A 21112-nucleotide genomic window follows, 5' to 3' on the forward strand; every position below is an offset into this window, starting at 1 on the left:
AAGTTCTAGCATCGTGAACACGGGCCTTTAGACATTTAGTAGACGTTAATTTTAATAATTTATATCTGACTGCCCAACGAAAAGTGACTCGTCGAAACGATGCCCGAATTGATGTCCAAATCACCAAATCGACATCGTCGGATCACATATCGACGTCGATCGACAAATTATTTCTCTACTTTCTTGCAATGAAAATAAAAAGATCAAATTCACATTTGAATTGTTAAGTGTCGATAAAGGCTTTCATGCGCAAATGCAAGGCCTAATGCGATCTGCGGAGGTTTAAAAATAAATAAAGTAACTATTAATGCAACCGAGTTAAGTTACAGATGAAGGAAAAGTAACGAAGTTAAGTTAAAGTTACCAAAAAAAGTAACTGTAACTTCGTTACAAGTAACGAGTTACTGCACAATCCTGATAGTTATTATAGTGTATTAATAATAAGGTTTGTGTCTGTGATTTTGCACGATTGAGTGAAGTAAATTGAAGATGTGCGTGACACATTTGTTTACCGTGCGCTTTCGGGAAGAATCCACGGTGTGATGAAGGCGCTGATCATCGGGATTGCGCTGACATAGGCGAAGAATTTCCAATTTGCGACGTAATATGCGATCCACGGCAGAACTGTACTTCCCACGGCGAAGTATACGCCGAAGGCAACGTTAACGACGAGGGTTCGTCTGTTCACGGCCATGTACTCGAGCACTGGCGAGATTTATAAAAAACAAAGAAGAAGAAGTGCCGGAGCGTTCGATTTAACAGATCAATTAATAGCAAGCGATTTTAATTAATAGTTTACGTAAAACGGCTAGCAACGGTAATTACATACAGTATAATTTGCGCGCCGTAATATTCACGTCTATAAATATTCATAAAACACGTCACAGATCGAATACAATGATCTTTCATCTACATATCGAGTTCTTCCGGATAGTTTACACGTAATACCATTCATTATATTGAAAGCTATGTACGGACACGTACGCGCGTCATTGCCATCGAGATCCGCAGTCTAGATTTATGTAACACGTAATGTTAGAAAAATGAAACATGTGACCGCATATCTCCGCATACGTAATATTGAACGGACGGAAAGATTCTCCTATTCCCCTGATCATCTCTCACCGATAATCAACGGGATGTTGATGCAATTGTCAAAAGCCAGACCGGTGAAGAATCTGCAGGCGGCGAAGGACCAGAAGGTATTCGCACTCGCGGTTGCGGCCGAGGCCAGGAACCCGATGCCGTTGCAGAGCATCAAGGCGGGAATCCGGCCTCTGTGGTCGGCGATCCATCCGAACAGTAAACCGCCGATGATGGAGCCGCAGAAGAAGATCGACTGTGCCGTCGATATGAGATATTCCTGGTCACATACCCAATCTAGCTAATCACAAATGGTCCAGAATCAGTGCGCGAGAAAAACGCCACGTTACTATGCACGGGAGTTACAGGAGATTAATTTTTCGTCTTCTCTCTCTCTCTCTCTCTCTCTCTCTCTCTCTCTCTCTCTCTCTCTCTCTCTCTCTTTTTCCGTATATTTTATACACACGGTGATACATTTAAAGATACTTCACCTCAGCCGCTATGCTGGCGTACGGGATCAGCGTGAAATTGTACTCCCATCCGTGGCTACAATCCACGGTTCTGTTTGCCTTCAATTCGATCGAACGAATGTCCTTCCTATGATTTAGAATAACAGAAAAATTGAAATCCCTCCGATGGCATCGATCGTAATACGGATAATTCTGCGACCTTGGTGCGCCGATCTCCACTCTGAAAACATCGACTTCTAATGTACGAAATATCTCTTCGAGGGCAGACGATAATAAGTAGACGATAACGTGTTTGGACAGGATGGACGACTTTAGCGATTAGCCGACTTTTAAAACAACTCCGTTCCACAATCCAAAATTATTCTACCAAGTTACAGGCTTCAAACGTTCAATGTAATAATAATTAAATTATAAATTTCAAAGAATTTAAAGGACTCAGAGCCGTGACAGGGTGATAGTGTCTAAATATTCTATTCTAAATTTATTGCAAAAAAATATCACCTCGGCCAGGGTATTTTTTCGCAATAAATTTAGAATAGAATATTTATACACTACCACCCTGTCACGGCTCTGAGTCCTTTAAATTCTTTGAAATTTGTGTTTAACACATACACGAGCCTTACTAATTTAATTAAATTATAATATAAATTTAAACACGCGCATTATTTGCAATATAATAAAAGGTACACTTTAATTCGGGAATTGTGTCTCAAGTGTCGTTGTCGTAGAAATTTTACCTTTCCTCCTGCGTAAGGTTTAAAGGGATCAGTTCTTCTATCTTGCACCAATGTTCCTGCGGCACGAGGGTGAGGAAGAACTGCGAGAAGTATAGGGTGACGTAGGCCACGCTGTAGGGAAGCAAGGCCAATAGAAGCAGCCACTGATATCTGCCAAAGTCGCCGACATACGGCAAGATATCGTCGAAGGTCTCCAACTTCGGCCTTAGCGTAGTACTTTCGTTCGGATCCGCGGTATCTATGGGGTTCTTCGTGCCGTTCGAATTCTTCATCGTCCTAGGGGATGCCAATATTTGTCACGCTAGACTTACACCCGGTGGACCAAGTTGAGCAAAGAGAAGGAGGAACAACACAAACGGAGTTCGCGTTTCATCCACTGAAAGTAACTCAAACTGATAGGAAAACTTTTACAATCGCTCGGAATATTTTAATATGGAACTACCGAGAGTGACTCGACGATTTAAAAGATGTCCAAAGGGAGAAGAGCGAACTAACTATAATTATAGATGCAAAGTTCTTTTTAAAATTGGTAGGTATCTTCTTTTTAACCAAGGAAGACCGCAATATTTGCTCTTCGATGAAAGAAATCCCCGTTGACGCGATTTAGTGTCCTTCTTTATAAAATAGATAACAAAGTGTGCGCAATTCAAGTAAATCGAGTAACCGTAAAAACTAGCTGTGTACGAGGCGCTTCTCTGTTACGATCGACTTTGCGTAGCAGTGCAAAGTCCGTGCAGCTTAAGCGTGTCCTCGCGGAGATGTCAAATGACAACTTGAGTGGGAGCGACCTGAGCAGCCAGTGTTGTCCGAACGTGACGGGATCAAGTGGCCCGTGACGCGCGTCTCGATCGAGATAATAATGAAGATCAAGAACGAGTTTGACGACCCAGCACGCGATTAACAATGTTGAATAACGCTTTTCTCTGTCTACTTCAGATGATAACGACAATGCAGATAATACCAGATATTATGTAGATAAATGTATCAGAGCACGTTAAAAATATAGGTATATAATAGCGTTAAAAAATTTCGTACGCGGAAAGAATTTTCTCGTAAAATTTATCCTGAAAATCATGTAATCGTGGAACAACACGGCATTTCAAAGAACTTTACGAAAGTTTTTTGAAATTTTACCATACATTTTACTAGTAATTATACTCGTTGGTATACATTTTAATAGTAAAGTGTATGGTAAAATTTCAAAACAGCGAAACTGTTGCCGCTACTGCATTCAATTTGACAAAGATAAAATTTCGCTGTTATAATTAATTTGCCAATTTAGCAAAATCATTGTTTAACTTAAAATAAATGCTGTTTTAACTAATTGCATTGCTGCCTATAACTGATGAAATTTACTATAACAGCATAAAATATGTTGTGTTACGAAATTATCTCTCTTCATGTGTTAAATTAACTCATTTAAGTCCTAGGAGACTCCTATACACGCGGTTTCTTGTTATTAATCCTCGTAACTCGAGTCCTAATCAAAACTTTTAGACCGTAATTGGTATTCAGAGGTAAAAGAAGTCATTCTCTCTTTCCGAAAATCTAGTCGGCGATATAATGGACTATCTGAAAGAAGATTTAAAGCTAGAGGAAAGATTAAAAGTAGGGAAAGTGAAAAAATAGCGCTTTTTCAGATAAATATTCAAATAATAAATAACTTGGTCGAAACGTCGCATTGCATTTTTCTTTTATTAAACACGTGCCAGTTAAGGTCGACTAAAGCTTACTTATTAATAAATAACTTTGTCTACCTTAGTGAGTAGATTACATATCGATATATAATAATTATTTATTTGAGTGATCTATAACGAAATTTCTACTTAAGAAGATAGACGAAATCATTTATTAGTTTGTATAAAACTGTAAAAAATATAAGATAGGACTCACTTTTTTGTTTATCTCCACTTTTAACCTGTATTTTTTCCTTCCCACTCTATCACCAACTAACGAAAGGAGCAACTTTTCATCTCTAAATCTCTAAAACAATATCAATTGTGGTCTAAAAATGTTGATTAAAGCTCGAATTACAAGGATTAAAAAATAGCAAAGCGCGTAGAGAGCTTCTAGGACTTAAAGGACTTTACCATATTCTTAGATCCCGAATCCCTTTATCAGCAGGAAGTAACAGTAATATTTAAGTGGTTTTCGGATGCTCTTGATATTATCGGCATTCTGAGCAAATTAGAAATAGCTTATATAACGCCATTACGTACTTTGCCGCGCCAACAAATTAACGCTTGAAATTTCTGTTCGACTTCTTTTTATTCTCGGCAAACCGAGAAATTCGTGTGCGCAATAATCGGCGATTGTGTGTATCTGCGGCAAACGCCCCGCAGAAATACGCATATAAAAATTAACGTTTAGAAGTGACGAGATAACGGGAGATGTGGCGAAGGGTCAATGTCAAATGTGAATACCGGCGCGACAGATCACAAAGTGGCCCGGCGCAGCCTGATAAGAACGCGATAAAAATAATTTTTAAGCGGATGCAACAATGTGCTCTCCTAGACCGTTGTGCTTATAATTTTGCACGACTCCGTCCAAACGTAAGAACAATAAGTCGTATAAGAACAAGGGCGTTTTAAATTCTGCAATTTTACACGTGTACGTAATTTATGCGTGTATAAGCGAATTCAAAATTAATGATAGCACGGAACTAATCGCGCAGATATATTTCACTGTGTTGTACTCACATTGCGAATATCGTGCGCCTGACCATTCATTAAGGTTAATTAGCGAAGGCGTTCCGCGAATACCATTATTAGAATAGCCTTGCGATTGTGTAATTATTCGCTACTTGTCTTTGATTAAAATCAATAGTTTTCTCGTGTAGAAAGTTATCGTCGCTATCGCGTCTGCACGTAATTAGCATAGCACGAGAGGCCTGTACGTTAAAGATTGCCGTCCGCGAAGTTGGTCATTGATATTCGATTCATGATTCATGCCTTAAGGAAATATAATCGATTATTTGCAGGGGCAGATTACGGGGAAATGTACGCCTGTCCTTGTGCATTAGCAATACTAATGTAAAATAGAAAAACTTTTTAATAATAAAAAAGGCTATGATTTATTATAATAAAATGGTAATATTGAGCGCCAATTTTTAATTCCGAGTCATAATTTTTGCTATGTTAATATTATCATGAAATATGAATAATTAATGTTTTGTGTTTGGAAATCGCTTGGCAACATTGCTCATTTCTGAAAGTGAAGCTGGTGTGTTTTATGGAATTTTACGTGTCCGACGTGCTGAATGAAATTGATACAAAGCGCGTTTGAATTTTCTCTTAAAATTTATCCTGAAAATCGTGTAATCGTGGGGCAACACGGTATTTCAATCTTGTGAGAGTTTTTTAAATTTTACCATTTATTTCACTAGTAATTATACTTAGTTACATTTTACTGGTAAAATTTCGAAAAACTCTCATAAAGCTCTTCAAAAACCCATGTTATCCCACGACCACATAATTTTCAGGATAAATATATTGAGAGAAAATGCTCTCCGTGTGCTTTTTTTATTACAGTTGTTGCTACAACTCTTTTAAATAAGAACGCGAGAATAAACGTTATATTATGCAAATAATACATTCAATTTCATATATTAAATTTGTATTTAATACTATATACATATGTATATAGACAAAGTAGAAGATATACATGTAACCTACATTTTACTGTCTTGGTTCTCCTGGCAATATCACTGTCAAGTTTTCACTTTGGATTTCTTTAATTTACTAAATACCCCGATGGAAATATTTTGCTGAAATTCGACGAAAACTCAAACAAAAGTTATTGAAAAAATGTTGAATGTATCTCCAAATGAATCATAATTTTCCTCATTAAATAAAATGTAATGCTGTAAAATATACATAAATTAAGTTAAGGGATACTGTAAAAAGTAATAATAAAATTATAAAACTTATTACATTTAACTAAAAACTGTTTTTTAATGAAAATAATTTTTCATTGAATTTTTACTGAAATACGGATGCAGTGATAATAAAACGAGGTTAATTGAGAGAAATTTTCAAATACGTATTAGCAAAATTTTATTATATCCGTAGTGAAATATTTTCGTCAAAATATTTCTATTTATATACGAAAGAAAACTACATCGTGGATAGAGGTAAATTTTATTTTTAATAATATTCCATTTAATTTTCAACTAGATTGAAACGTTTTAATTTTTCGATTATACCTTTTTAATGTTGTCTAAGTTTCATCTCAAACAATTGAATGGGTGTTTGAGAAGTATTTTCGATAATTACACTTTTTACGATATCTTTGAATAAATTTTCTCCTTTTTCCTCTCTTTCCTCTTCTTTATTTTTCAGAGAAATCTCAACATCTTTTAATACTGTACCCTTTAAATCTATGGAAACAGTTTCTCTACTTGAGATTTTATAAATCTTTAAGTTCCAGCGAGTCATGTGCCCAAGAATTAATTGCAATCTTTATATTAAAGCCGTCAATACTTACACTTTTATTCTTTTGTTGCACCAACTATGCGCTTTTCGTATATTTTACCTTTGATCAGTATCACCGAGCGTCAGTAAATTTAACGATTTACGCAATGTATTCCCGCGCTGTAAGAAGTTGCAAAGTAAAACTATCAACGGGCGCCGCAAATCCAAGAAATTATCGCAAATCGTCTATGAGTCTCTCATAATTTGCAATTACAATAATCGTAAATACTGGAATGCTACACTGCACTACATGATAATTTTTTTATGTTTACCACCTGCGGCGGTGTACTTTGCGATCGATTGCGGTTTAGCGACGACGGTAATGGTGAGGCTCTCGCGTGAAGCGCAACTAGCTGTCTGAAGAGGAAACCCGATTGAGTACCGTTGATATGGGAGCTCGGCATGCGAAATGTGATATATTGTACATAGTATGTTCAACAGTACCGAGAATCGCGAGCACGAAAGGAAAGAACAGCGGTAAGAGAAGACCGATCGCGCCGCCGCGCCGCGGAAGAATAAAGAGGGGTGAGCGAGCTAGATAGATTCTCGCGCTTCTCGTATTTCGTTGCTTAAAATTTTGAAGGTATTTTCGAACTTTGAAGAAAAGCCTCGAGTATTATTCCCCCTGTTTTCTACATTCGCAAATCGGAGTCGAGATCTTCTTCGGGCGCGAACGACCGCAAAGAAGTCGCACTGTTATTCAGCTGCGTGTGAATTTATTGTAATTTAAGTGAGAAAAATATCTCGCGGAAAAAAATCACGTTGATAAAAGCGAAAATTGGTATCTGCGGATACGAAGAGGCGCGAGAGGAAATTTATCTTGTGGCGCGAAACGATGACGCCTTACAAACGTAACACCTTGTTACGTGTCCCGCAACTACGGGAGCTCAAACTTCCTATCCGTTAACCGCGACGCAGCATAAAAGATTCATTCGTAACGGGATTCGCTCGACATACTCGATGTGTACATAGAAAACTTGCGCTCACCTCGGGGTGAAATTGTATGCAAATTTGCTGTTCGGGATACTGAGGAAAAAATCGATACGACCTTTTTGAAATATATACGCGCTAGTGATACAAGTTCTACGCATGACGCTTTCGAGATTGGCGATCGAAATTTGCGAGTTTGCTGTCGACAATGGACCTACATTCTCTATACAGTTCGAAGTTAATATTCTTGGGAGGAAGAAGAGTACAGTTTACAAATTTTATGTACATTTCCATCAATGCAGCGTAACTTTAAAACTGGACTAACTATCAAACTTTATTAATTCTCGCGACTAAAAAGAAGATAAATATAAGTTGAACCGAGAGTAAAGTTAATTTAAATTGGTAGAAATAGACAGTAGTCGAAAAGGTGGCTTCAGAACTCGTCGTCTGAAACAAGGGCTGAAGATGTGAGACATACACGAGAATACAAAGGAGAATACTTTGGCCTTTGAAGAAATCAAAAGAAATATAAAACAATGCTTCGTCGCACATTGTAAAAAACAAAAGTAAGCAAATAACTTGCAGCGAGTCAGCTATTCTATATAATATTAATTATTTTTTACTTTTTAATTATTCCTGTTTAACTAAGTTACCATAAAAAAAAGTCTGTCGAAAATTTAGGCAGATTTTTCAAAGATTGATAAACGTATATGAAAATTGACATAAGACGCATGGAAAGCACGTGTTAATTATATTACATAATAAATAAACAAGCAATAAAGCGTTTATCATAATTAATAACATTTTATCTGAATGTAATTATTATTTAACTAAATAATAAATGCAGACTTTAAAATAGAAAAAGAGCAGAAAAATCATCGAATTAGCTTTCTACCAGCATGTCACTCTTGTCACTCTTGTAGCTTCATTGACTTACCGGCAGATCTTTCACTGTTTATTGTAGATGAAATTACATGTGGATGTTAAATTGCCGGTATAATAATTAATTTCTTATTTTATTCAAATAATTCCACGATAGATGTTGAACAGACAACGGCAATTTTTTCATCGTTCTACATTCGTCGCGAGCTTTTATTAGTCGCACTGCCGAAGTAACTTTAATTCCCTCCATTTGCACTGTCGTCTTGCGAATAAAATCTGCCTAGAGAGTCACTCCCGCAGGGTGGTTGCCGGCAATCACGCAATTCCCGTACCGCTACCTACGAATTCGCAACAATATCTGGCGTAGCGCGAAACTCACGTTTCGAACGAGCCAAACTCGCAAGCCAGAAATAAACTACGCGGAGGTCGATAAGCGTCCTGCTATTTAAGCATAAAACCTTGACCAACAATTGTCAGCTATACCGCGGTCGCAATAATGCCGCGACAAAGAGTGATGGCGAGGGTGGAAATTCCTTTTCCAAGGGAAACGCAAAAAGTACCGGGTGTTTCATCTAACTTTGACCATTCGCATTTTCGTCGCTCAATGACACAAGAGAATCTTAAATTAATATTAATTAAGTTAACTTAATAAATTAACTTAATAAAGTAATAAATCAATACAAGTTAATTATAATAAATTAATTTACTTATTAATTAAAATATATGTAATAAATTGCGAGGAGCGATTATACGCGGTAGATCACTATATTATTGTATAATATTATGTGTGAAAAAAAAATTAGAAAAAGAAAACTTAATTTGCTTTTAAATGGAAAAGTTTTCGTAATTGAAAATTTTATTTAATTTTGATTTTCAAAAATCTTGGCGAGAGAAAAGGCGACCTGAATATATTCGGTTTCCTCGAATAATTGCTTTCGCTTTCCTTACGGTTCAACGTGTTTGCACGTGCCACAACTGTGTCTCTTGAACGATGCCAGTAATGACGGGCATTAGCATTGTCGCGAATACTTAACGCTAATGACTGCGCGCCTCATATTGATTGTTGTTCGTTATCAATCTTGGCGCGAAATCGAGATAGCACGGAAGGTCGCGCGCTCCTCAGTTCGAAGCGTTTGCATTAGAATGTGATGAATCGTCGAACAGATTCTGAAATTCCACGCGAACTGATGAATTGTCGGACGACCGCAATGCGGCGATAAGGTGGCTGAAATTATGTATTGGGTTGATGCATAAGTCAAAATATACACGAAGATTCTTACGTGTCCCGAATATATCGACGATCTCAACTGAAAAGAAACGAAATCAGAAAGACTTCTGATATTCCCGCCCGATCTATCCTTTCGGCTAAAATACAGACCAGAGCCTTCAAGGATAAGAACAGACTCAGATCGGAGGGTGCCGTATAACCAACAGGAGTCTTGAAAGCTTACCAATACTCAAAATAATGTAAAACCAGTAATGGTGACGCAAGAAGTAGGGTGGGTGCCTTCTCGTCTCTGTAAAAAAATTGCACTCGATTCAATATTTTGTGGGAAATCGTCAGTCTCAGTAGCGTCGTTCTTTTTCTTTAAACAGAGTTGTTTGAGTCTGATAGTGGAAAATATAAAAGACAGAGGATAACAGCTATTTAACAATACCTGAATAATCAATGTAAATTTTCTTGTGCGGAATCAATAAAATTTTATCAACTAGGCTAAAAATAATGTGTGTTCGTAAATCTTATCGTAGTTAGAAAGGTTGTCCGACTTTTTAGGATAAGTTTCGAAACAGCCTATACTCACGGAATACTCGTATGTATTATTTTGAACACAATTTGTAATACATTTGTAAATAAACAAGTTAAATTAAATGTCTTTTTTTCTTTCCATTCTTAAATATTTACATCAACTTTTCATGATTGTAGTTCTGTTAGATATTTACGGACATATGTTTATTAAACAATTTCAACTCTAAGGGCCAGTTTCACAAACGTCGATTAACACTAACCGTAGGTTAATTGATCCTCTGTCTCTTCTTAGAGACCAAGATAGAAAAAGATAGGGAGTTGACTGAATTCTGGTTAACAGTTAACTAACGTTTGTGAAATTGGTTCTCAATAACTTCAATAACACGCCCTTAATGTAGACCTTGAGTCACGGGACACCCTGTACGTTTCATTAAAAGTGTTATAGGATATCATTTTGATTTTCTATAAATTATAAATGATTACTTTTCGACGTCATCTTGACTTTTGAGTGACTTTTTGTTCTACTTGGTAGTGATGACCCTAATGGCTGTCTTAAACATTACGTCATTCGCGGCCATTGCTCGATATTAGCTCCATCCTAACAGATTTGTCGACACGTCGATAATCGTTAATGCAGTAGTACGAGACAATTAAACTAACGTACAATTTTCTCATTTGCGAGAAGCTGTCGATAGTTATTATTGTTCACTTAATTGCACGATCGCACCTTTTTATCACAACAATACCAGTGCCTTTTAATCAGAGTTGCGCGTTTATGCACGTGAAATATAATAATTTACATCTACATGTATACAATATAAAGTAATGTTTAACAATCGTGTAAACAATCTATGGCGTAATCTATGAATTATCGAACATTCACAGTTTGTCAGAAAGATTGAAAATTTATGTTTTTGTTTGCATTTTTTTCAATTGCTATTTATAATTTGGGCACAATTTTTTACAAAACATTAACATTGGTTTTGAAGATCCTGATTTGTGTCTGCATATTGCAAACGAATTAGCAAGTAATATTGCTTTTGTCGTTTGAAAGCTCACGATTAAGGGTTAGCATAGGAAACAACGTTTCTGCATTAATATTATATACCTTTTATGTTACTGTATAGTTAATAGATAAATTATAATTGAAATGCATCACCCGATCTAATTTATTGTTAGTCTAAAACTTCTTTTTACTTTTAAAGGGCTGTGTGTAAAAGTACAGTTTAACAAGAAATTAATTAATCAATTGTTCAACTTATAATAATTTACATTAGCTGTGTATGCTGCCTACATAAAAAAGGTTGTGTAAACACAATATAAACAGTGCGACCCATGTAGATGTACTTTTGAAATTTGCCGCACAACCCTGCTTTTAATTAAAGGCAACCGGTAATTATCCATCCGACTGAATATCAGTTCACGTTTATTAACACAGATCAATTAAGGAGATACAAATTAATTTAATATCCTTATTTACATTATAAAATACTGCATATGTACACAAATCTCGAGATCTGAATTTCAGCGGAGAATACTTCTAGGTGGACGTTCCTGAACAACGAGAAGACATTGCCGATATGCAATTTTTATCACAATAAAACCGCTACTCTAAAATTTCCCATTCAGGACGCGCGATCTTCATTCGCATTCAATGCGCAGTCCGTCGCGTCATTTGATATATAACTCAAAAATTTGATTCACATCCGCTATGTACATTGTATTACATACTACACGCGTACATACGTGAGCAACAGTGACGAGTCGCAGCCACAGCGACGCGATCAATTTATGCAAAATGCAATACGAGCCGTTCTCGCATTGTCTTGGGTACATATTTGCCTTTTATCTATTTCTCATCTATTTCTCAATGTGGTTCCCAGTTCCCACCGCGGAATCGGAACGTTGCATCTGAAAATATTAGTTTCTCTTCTTCTTTTTTTCCTCGAAGGACGCGCATTTCGCAAGGAACAGACAAGAGTTTCGAAACGTCACGCGTTTCTAAACTCACGACACCGGTTAGGTGTTTTCTTCCTGTTATTAAATACAAATATGATAAAAATATATATATAATTATGAATTGCAATAAAAAAAACTCCGCAGCTTCGCGTTCGCACTACATGACTGCGAGTAAAAGTCCCTATCTATTTACTCGAAATCCAAATTAGATTTCAAGGGCGTCACACATATAGGATTTAAAATATAATAAAGAAAATCGTAAGATTTCTCTGCATTTTGCAGAGTACGAACAGAACGGCCAATTTTTTAGTTGAATTCTGATTAAGTTCTAACTGACGTTTCTACTTCTCTACTGCCAATACTTAAAATTAATTGCATCAATCCTCCCTTGTTCTAATTAAATAAACTTAATAGAGTAACGGGCCGAAGCAACATTGCACTTTGTCCTTTCAACGTTCTAAAGCCTAATCTACAATGTGCTCTAGGAACATCCTATTTCGTAGTCAAGAAATATGTTTAAAAATATGTTTTGTGCAAGTTAATAAATTATACATTGTACAATCGTACATAATCACTAAATTTGTTTTAAGCGTATTGGTTCCCTTATACAAAATAGAATGTTTCTAATTGCAAGAAGCACGTTGTAGATTAGGCTTAAAATTGTCATTGACGGTTTACAGGATACGGGCATATGCAAAATTTGATTTTGGTAGCTCTGAATATCACACAACAAGGGAAAGAACAACAGCAGAAAAAGAGAGAGAGAGAGAGAGAGAGAGAGAGAGAGAGAGAGAGAGAGAGAGGGAGAGAATGCGCCAGTATATAGAAAATCAGGGCCGCGTGTCTGGAAGTATTCACTTGCTCTCCGCTTCCGTGGCTGCGTTTACACTTTTCCGCGATCTTATGCTCGATCTTTGTATCATGCTGCTCCTCAGGGTCTCGCCGCGAATAGAAGCTCTCATTGAACTTCGTAGGCTGCAGCGTTCGAACGGCCGGAAGACTGCCACCACTGGCGGTGCCTCCACATCCGCGGGCTTTTTCCTAAACGCAAAAATATATGCGTGCAATCTCTCAGGAAACAATTCTTTGCTCAAAGAATTCTACACGGTAAGAGGGAAAAAATTACGAAGAAAGTGTTCCTTGGGAAAATTTATTTTAAATAAATTTCTTTTTAAGTAATCTTTCAAATCTAAAAGTTTGCTTAAAGAAGTTGAAAATTTACTTAGGAAATTTTTGGGTAATTTTGGACACTTAAAGTAATTTTAAATAGCCGAGCCTGTTGCAGTTCCCGCCGGAGGGCCGCACGGCACAGCACTTTCTCGTAAGAAGAAAACCGCACGCAGTGTTGTAAATTATATCACATACTTTTAACACACACAATTCTTAAAGTTTTCTTTCAAATTCTTCAAGTAAGTTTTAAGTTTACCTTAAATAAAAGTTTAAGGTGTCCAAATTTACTTTTTATATTTCTTATTTTTCTAAAAGAAAATTTTAAGGTTTTCTAAGGTATTTTCCCAAGGGCTATTCAATTTAAAATCGACATTATTTGAAAAGAATTGTAGAAGAGATTTTTTTACAAGTAACGTGATTAACATGTATTATGATTGCATATAATTAAGATGATTTTTCTTCGACGTGATTACCTTAATTGTCAAAAGGAAAAAGTGCCGGGTATTGAGTGTTTGAAGAAAGGATAATGGAAAAGAATCACATCTTCGACACCTACTTTGAAAGACATGGCATGTCCCATAGCTTCTGATCCTTTCCGAAATCTTCGCCATCCTGGAGGGTCTGTGGCAGATCCTTGTCGAGTGTCTCCGGCAAAAGGAGCGTCAAGAGACCGCCCAGAATGCCTATGACGCCGAGGACCAGCAGTGGCAGAATGGGCGAGACAATGTCCAGGTAAACGACAAAGGGCGCGAGGATGCTGGCGACGTATCCCATTATATGGATCAAGGCAACCCCTTGAGCCCTTACAACCGTCGGCAACACTTCGGCCGCATACTGAAGACCGATATTATACGAGATGTTGACCCAGAATCTACCGACGATCGCCAGGGTGGCCGAATAAATGTCTGAAATGAAAGTCAGAAGGAGAGCCGCATACACACTGTCACAGCATTCCTGAATAACATACGATTCAGTTGTTATTCTTCGCACTCTGTGAAACTTCAATCTTCCGAAATTTCCAAACATTTACAGGATTCTCTTCTACTTTGCTAATTTTCTGAAACGCTATCGCTCCGGGCGTATTAGGTGAAAAGAGGTAGTTTAGCAGCACTCACTGTTCGAAACCGCGCTCGCCCAAATGCTGAAAATTCCGGAAATTACCATGGTACCGCAGGCCAACCATCGTCTGCCCCATCGATCGAGAACGAGGGTGAGGAACGTGTCGGCGGGTAGCTCGGTAAACGCCGCGATGGTAAATGTTACAAAGACGTCGAGCCCGAGATTATTCACGTTTCTTACGTGACCATCAAATACCAGCGATATCGCCATCCTACATTGCAGAACATAATCGATATATGTAGATAAGGGGAACCTTACCACGTTCTTTACAGCCATCGAATAACGACTATTCTTTATTCAAAGTTACATATATTTTCTCCTAGAAGCTGTAATACTATAAATGCCCGTTAAGAGAATCCTAAAGTCATCGTTTTTTACTGACACATTCGATAATAGTTTTTACGCTCGTAAATCTTTTTATTGGCTTTTATGCAAAAACCCCGATAGGAAAATATTTGGCAAATTATGTGACGAAATCTAGATGAAACTTAGAATGCTGGAATTATGCATACATATTTCGAACAACATATGCAGAAATAGAGACCCTTATGGAGTACTTTAATCGCGTGGAAGAATTTTACAATTTTATAAAGCCAATTTCAAATTGATCACGAATACAAAATTGAAAATTTCAAATACCAATTTCTTTTTTATTAAACTTCTAAACTGAGTGTCTTAAGTATGAAAATGTTCTGCTATACGATCCGCAACTTATCCTGATATTATTTTGTGCCTAAAAGCCAGTAAGAAGAATTACAAGCGCAAAAACTACATTTGACTGTGTCGGTAAAAAAAAGATGACTGAGGGATCCTCTTAAACGCCATTTATTAAAACGCCTCCAACTTGGCAGCCTTAGAAATGCATTAAAATTCGAAAAGAGCATTTTTATCATGGACAACTCACCAGATAATAATCAGGAGCATTGTAACATTTCGCAAACGCGGACTCCTAAATAGATCCACCACGGAGTAAGTCTTGTCCGCCTCTTGCTCCTTGCATACTCTGGCGCAGGTTTCCTGTTACATCGACAAGCAGCCACTTACAACGCGAATTTTTCTCGATGAGTTGCATACAACTTTTTTTCTCCTCCGTAAAAAAGAGGCAACGAGAGGCGCGATTCTTACGCGGAACTGTTGATAGACGTTCTCGGGTACTTTCGTGCCGTTCATGCGTTCGAATTTACCCAGGATCCTAATGGCTTTCTCCACTTGGCCTTGACTGACAAGCCACCTCGCGCTTTCCGGTACCAGCCAGGGTGCCGCCACCGCCAGGGCCAGAGGAACGGATATTGCGATGCAGGTCATCCTCCAGTTGGCTAGGTAATACGCGATCCAGGGTAAGATGCAGGCGGCGAACGTGAAGAAGAGCGCTATCGACATGTTCGCCACAAAAGTGCGCCATTTCGGTCCCACGTATTCCAGTACTGAAAAAGAGATGAGATATTCAGAGAAATACCGCGTTCGATCTGCGATTAAGCGCTAACGCTGATCTCAAAATCGAAAACGCGCTCGCAGAAAAAAAATTTCCGGACCCAATGCTATATACTTTTCAATCTATCATAAAATGAAATCGAGACAGCGACAATCGTATTTAAATCTATTTGTAGAATAAAATACTGTTGGCGCGTACGTTACAATACATCGAGGGAAGATTTATTCTAAACGCAAAAATATATAATCTTAAATTTATATATGTTACTCTAATTTCAATCTTATTTTATTCGAGAAAGGAGAACAGGGATTATTGATTTAATCTTAAGGGCGATACTGGGGTGATTCTGCACTTTCTGCACTCTTTGCTCCTCGAACTGTCGATTCGTGAAAACATTTGTGTAACATACAAATTATGTGGCTTTTATCATTTGTATATTACACAAATGTTTTCATGAGTGCTAAATGCAAAAAGTGCAAAAGGTGCAGAACCACTTCAGCATCCCTCCTTTTCTGTCTTGTTATCAGAAATCTTTCCTGAGACGGCGTGCCGCACAAATTATATAAAAAGAATGTGGCGCGCATCACGCCAGTAAAATCTGCATTTAATCACTGTATACCGATGTCTCCTTACGTAACAATTTACTTTCTAAACGAAAGTCATCTTGAACACCTTCTCGCGGACAGTTAATCACTTAAAAATCTCGAGATAGATCTATGATTAAATTATTCTTATGCTCTACACCGTGAAAAAAGTATGTAAAATTACATAATAAGTGTAGCGATTACACTATTAATAACGGATATATATGTATATATAAATTTATGTACCTTTACAAGAAACTTTTGTACTCTTTCTTGTGTAAATACTTGTTTATGCATGATAAAAAATTACAAAAAATTGTAAAATTTACACAATTTAAAGCAAGCAGTTTACTTATTATATCAGGTAATGATTTTACCTAAAAGGCGTAAATTTACTGACGTATGTAAATGTACACCTTTAATAGATGGTCCCACTATAATAATTGTAATTTTACATGTAATTTTTTTACAGTGTACAAATAGCATCCCTCGCTCTGACCTTGCACGACGGCCGCCCGGGACGAAAACCGGAGAATGCATCGAGTAACCTCTCTCTATCTCTTGCAATTTAGATAATACTTGGTTGTTAGTGCGAGGAAGCCTAATAGTTAACTTCTCGTTATTCTCGCAACCGAACGTAGCCTCCTATCGTCCCCCTATCGTGTAACAGCAAACGCCTGGGCATTAAACCACGAAATGTTTCCTGTTTACCAAGAGGATACCGCATGACTGCTAACTTACATTATTCTAATTAGATCGACGAGCGGTCGTTTTTTCTAATGCGCTACCTTCACGCTATCATCCATCTGTGAAGCGTAAAATTATCGGCTAGCCGATCTATGTGTGTTTAGAGCTTAGTTTAGCGACGGCCGCAAGGCTAAAAGAGATTCAGTATAGATTTACAGACTTTAAAATGCGTCGATTGCGCATTCCGCGGACAATTTCAAAAGACGTATATTACCCGCTGAAAAGAATTGCTCAAAGTATTATGAGATCGATGAAAGGTGAAATAAAAGTTTTTCAAACTTTACTGATGAGTGTATCCCTCGAAATAAATCACAATTTTCCTCGTGAAGTTCAACGTAATACCGTAATGTAGTTGAAGATACTGTGGAAAAGTAATAAAAAAAACTTGTGAAATATTTGAGATATGAAATTTACTGGATTCAACTAGAAACTGTGTTACTTTTTAATGGAAAATTGCTGAAACGATGAAGTCATAATGCAACGGGGTTAATTCAGAGAGTACATTTCAGCAAAATTTTACTGTATCTTCAGCAAAACACTTCCACCAGGATTGGCATTCGAGATTTCCGACAGCTCTCCTCCCTTGGTACGAGCAAGCCGAAAGCGCTCGAATTAATCAACATCGAGTTTAATCATCCCACAAGCAAAATTGCTCCGTGACTATCGTCGAGATCCGCGTCGAATTCGCGATCTTCGCGAGGACAGCTCGCGGTGCAAAACGCGCAACGAATCCGGCGACTCGAGCGATCGTGCAATTTCCTTCGTCCTTCAATGAGGCAAATTGATACCAAACTCCCCGTAACGGATAAATTTCTCGAGAGACAATAGGACGCGATCGACTTGTCAGCTAATACCGCCTTGCCAAGCGGACAACGGCACGTGCCTCTGACATTGGCCACGCTCCCACCGGCGCGATCGGCGAAACGGAACCGGCAAAACGTGCGCGAGTGCAATAACCGTGACTTCGTGAGTCAAACCGGGCGAGCTTGACCTGGTACCTGAATCCGGCGATCGTGATCGGCCGTGACTCGAAGATCGACTCGGGCAGACCGACAATCACTCGGTGGGCCGGATTGCCGGTCTATCGCCAAGGCCAGGCGGCGATAATCGGGCACGATAGATAATTGCACAAGTGGGGACAAGAAAGGCAAGGTTGGTATCTCCCGCTTTTTACGGCGCGATCCCGCTTTCGGACGCGATATGTAATTGTTCGCGGATCTCCGTCGGAGTATCCGTGGAAAAACCCCCTGGAAGAGCATTTAATCGCGGCTCGATCAGCTCAATTACAATTGCGATGTGAAACAACGACGATTGTAGCGCGATAGCTGACGGGGTTAAGGCTGACGTAACGGTTTAGTGAATACAAGGAGATGCGTTTCTAGCGCGCGGCATTGTTTCACGTTTGAAAATCGGGATAGCCACGCGCGTGGGAAGGAACGCCCTCGCGCGCGGAATTTCTTGTCGCTCGCGAATTAATAATAAGCGCGGCGAAAAGGAAAGTTGATTTTGAGACCGATCACGATCGATTCCGGTTTGGAATCGATCTTGCTTGACAACGGCGCGCCGGTGCGTCGCGAAAAGTCTAATTGTGAATTTCAGCGGGGACTTGGGCGGCCAAGAGTCAGAGGGTCGAAGCAACTGCCATTGAAACAACGAATCTGTCTCGTTACGCGAGAATGAATGAAATATTATAAGAGCTGATTTATTGATTCTTAATTAGTATGCATAAGCAATGAAGTGGAATGCAGCTGCAAAAATTAATCGCGGAATCTAGCAAATCGGGTCTTCATACGTCGGCTCGGAGATATAGAGGAAAGTCCCCTACTGAGACAAGTTCCTGACATGAGATAGCGGGGTTTCCGTTAAATCAACAAGCATCATCTATTGGTTCCATCATGAATTTATTGCTGTTGACGTGAAATCTGTTTAGTGAAAATTTTATTGTTAGATCGTGTAATCGTCGCGAAAAAAGATTGTGATCGAATTTGGACGTTGAAAAGCTGCTATCTCACGTTGGAAGCCTATCTAATCATAGGAAACTTCACTCTATTAATTAGCCGGTCATTTCTTCGGTAGGGTCACTGTTACTTTCATAATTCGTAAATATAATTCACCGTCCTGATGATTGACGGAGAATCGTGACTTTCGTTCTCTTCGTCGTCAGCCTTTAATCGCGACGAGCGCGGTTTCCACGATTTCTTCGATCGCTTCCGAGGTCGCAAGTCGCGCGGAAGATATCGCTTGTCGTTAATGAGCAATTATCGCGTCGGAAGGAGACGAAAACCTCCCGTGGTTTCCTTCCTTCACGACGGTTCCGCGACGCATACATACCCAATATATACATCATGGTGAAACAGTTGTCGAAGGCAAAGCCGACGAAGAAGCGGCATAGCGCAAACTCCCAGAAGCTTCCGGCCAGGACGGTCGCGACGCCCGCCAGGAAGCCGGTGACATTGGCGCCGACTAGCGCCGGTATTCTGCCGTATCTGTCGGCGATCCACCCGAAGATCAGGCCGCCGAAGATCGCGCCGATGAAGAAGACGCTCTGGGCGGTCGTCGGCAGCGCGCTGTGCTCGCACACCCATCCCAACTGCAACGAAAATCCAAACGGGTCATTACGAACTCAAGAAGAATTCACTTTTATGGGCTGCGATGTTGCTCACCGTATGTTAAACAAGGATAAAATGATATACGCTGGGGCATTCGGGTCATGTTTCTGAGCGCTGCCTTAAGAAGATCCCTCAGCCATCTTTTTTACCGACACAGCCCTTACGGAAAAAAACACTCAAGTTTTGAACGTTTCGATTGTCCGAATTTACTCTCAAATTTGGGATTTAAATATTTACACCCAAGTAAATTCGGACAATCGAGTGTCAACGCTTAAAACTTGAGTGTTTTTTCTGTAAGGGAATCAAATATAGTTTTTGCGCTTTTGCGTAATTCTTCTCATTGGCTTTTACGCACAAAATAATATCAGGATAAATTGCGCACAGCAGAGCAGAGTACTTTCATACTTAAAACCCTCAGTTCAGAAGTCTGATGAAAAATTTGGTATTTGAAATTTTCATTTCGAAGTTAGCTAATCTCAATCATTTATAAAGTGATATTGTTAATTGCTCTTCGTTTTTTTATTTGAAGTCGACTGTCCCTATAATTTTGTCTTTATGCGAACTTTAACCGTGTGGAAGAATTTTGTAATTTTATAAAGCCAATTTCAAATTTAGCACGAACTGTACGAATTGAAAATTTCAAATACCAATTTCTTTTTATTAGACTTCTGAGTTTTTTATGTATGACAATATTCTGCTATGCGGTCCGCAACTTATCCTGGTAATGGATCCAAATTATTGTTTTCAACAAAAATGATACTATGATAAGCATATAATTTGAAAATTATTTGATAAAATGCGATATTTAATTTACAAGATTTGTATTCTTTGACTTTTATTATTTGTATTGTATCTTACGAATAGAAAATCCGAAAATACCAATGCTTCAAAAGTCAACTATTTTCATAAATTCGTAAAATACAATAAAATTTGCGAGATTTTAATTATTTTGCACGAGCAATTTACGTTCTCTCGGCGTAAGTTATTAAAAAATTAAAATACAGCCGTAAAAAATTCAAATTATGTTCATTAAAAGTATTAAACGATATTACCTTGAATTTTAAATAACTTTTTGTTCTACTTGGATCTTTTGTTACGTAAAAGTACTCTTATTATAATAATATCCTCCATTTTGCCTCTTGTCCGGCAAAGACTAATTTCTACCATCTAA

The 21112-nt window shown here is 38.2% G+C and overlaps 1 protein-coding gene and 1 long non-coding RNA gene across 3 annotated transcripts in view; both read right to left on the reverse strand.

Annotated features, from left to right (window-relative positions):
- Positions 1–21112, reverse strand: part of LOC105567885 (organic cation transporter protein) — a 34009-nt gene that overhangs the window by 4015 nt on the left and 8882 nt on the right. Inside the window, exons 3-12 of one of the 2 annotated variants that reach the window (XM_012023126.1) lie at positions 19664–19922; positions 15695–15993; positions 15474–15586; positions 14566–14780; positions 14007–14355; positions 13139–13321; positions 2291–2566; positions 1575–1773; positions 1126–1384; positions 513–705 (exon numbers count right to left, since the gene is read on the reverse strand). In XM_012023126.1, the coding sequence (XP_011878516.1) occupies positions 513–705; positions 1126–1384; positions 1575–1773; positions 2291–2566; positions 13139–13321; positions 14007–14355; positions 14566–14780; positions 15474–15586; positions 15695–15993; positions 19664–19922 (2345 nt within the window). Of the gene's footprint in view, positions 1–512; positions 706–1125; positions 1385–1574; positions 1774–2290; positions 2567–13138; positions 13322–14006; positions 14356–14565; positions 14781–15473; positions 15587–15694; positions 15994–19663; positions 19923–21112 lie in introns of those variants that run through there. The other variant, XM_012023127.1, reaches the window with a different exon arrangement.
- On the reverse strand, positions 5682–8446 carry LOC105567884. The gene is made up of 3 exons (XR_001009401.1): positions 6776–8446; positions 6495–6668; positions 5682–6152 (listed from the first exon to the last, which is right to left on the reverse strand). It is a non-coding gene; the product is annotated as an uncharacterized LOC105567884 (long non-coding RNA).

The sequence above is a fragment of the Vollenhovia emeryi genome, unplaced genomic scaffold (genome assembly GCF_000949405.1).
Source record: "Vollenhovia emeryi isolate VEMERY1.0 unplaced genomic scaffold, V.emery_V1.0 DF939133.1, whole genome shotgun sequence".
Taxonomy (NCBI): Eukaryota; Metazoa; Arthropoda; class Insecta; order Hymenoptera; family Formicidae; genus Vollenhovia; species Vollenhovia emeryi.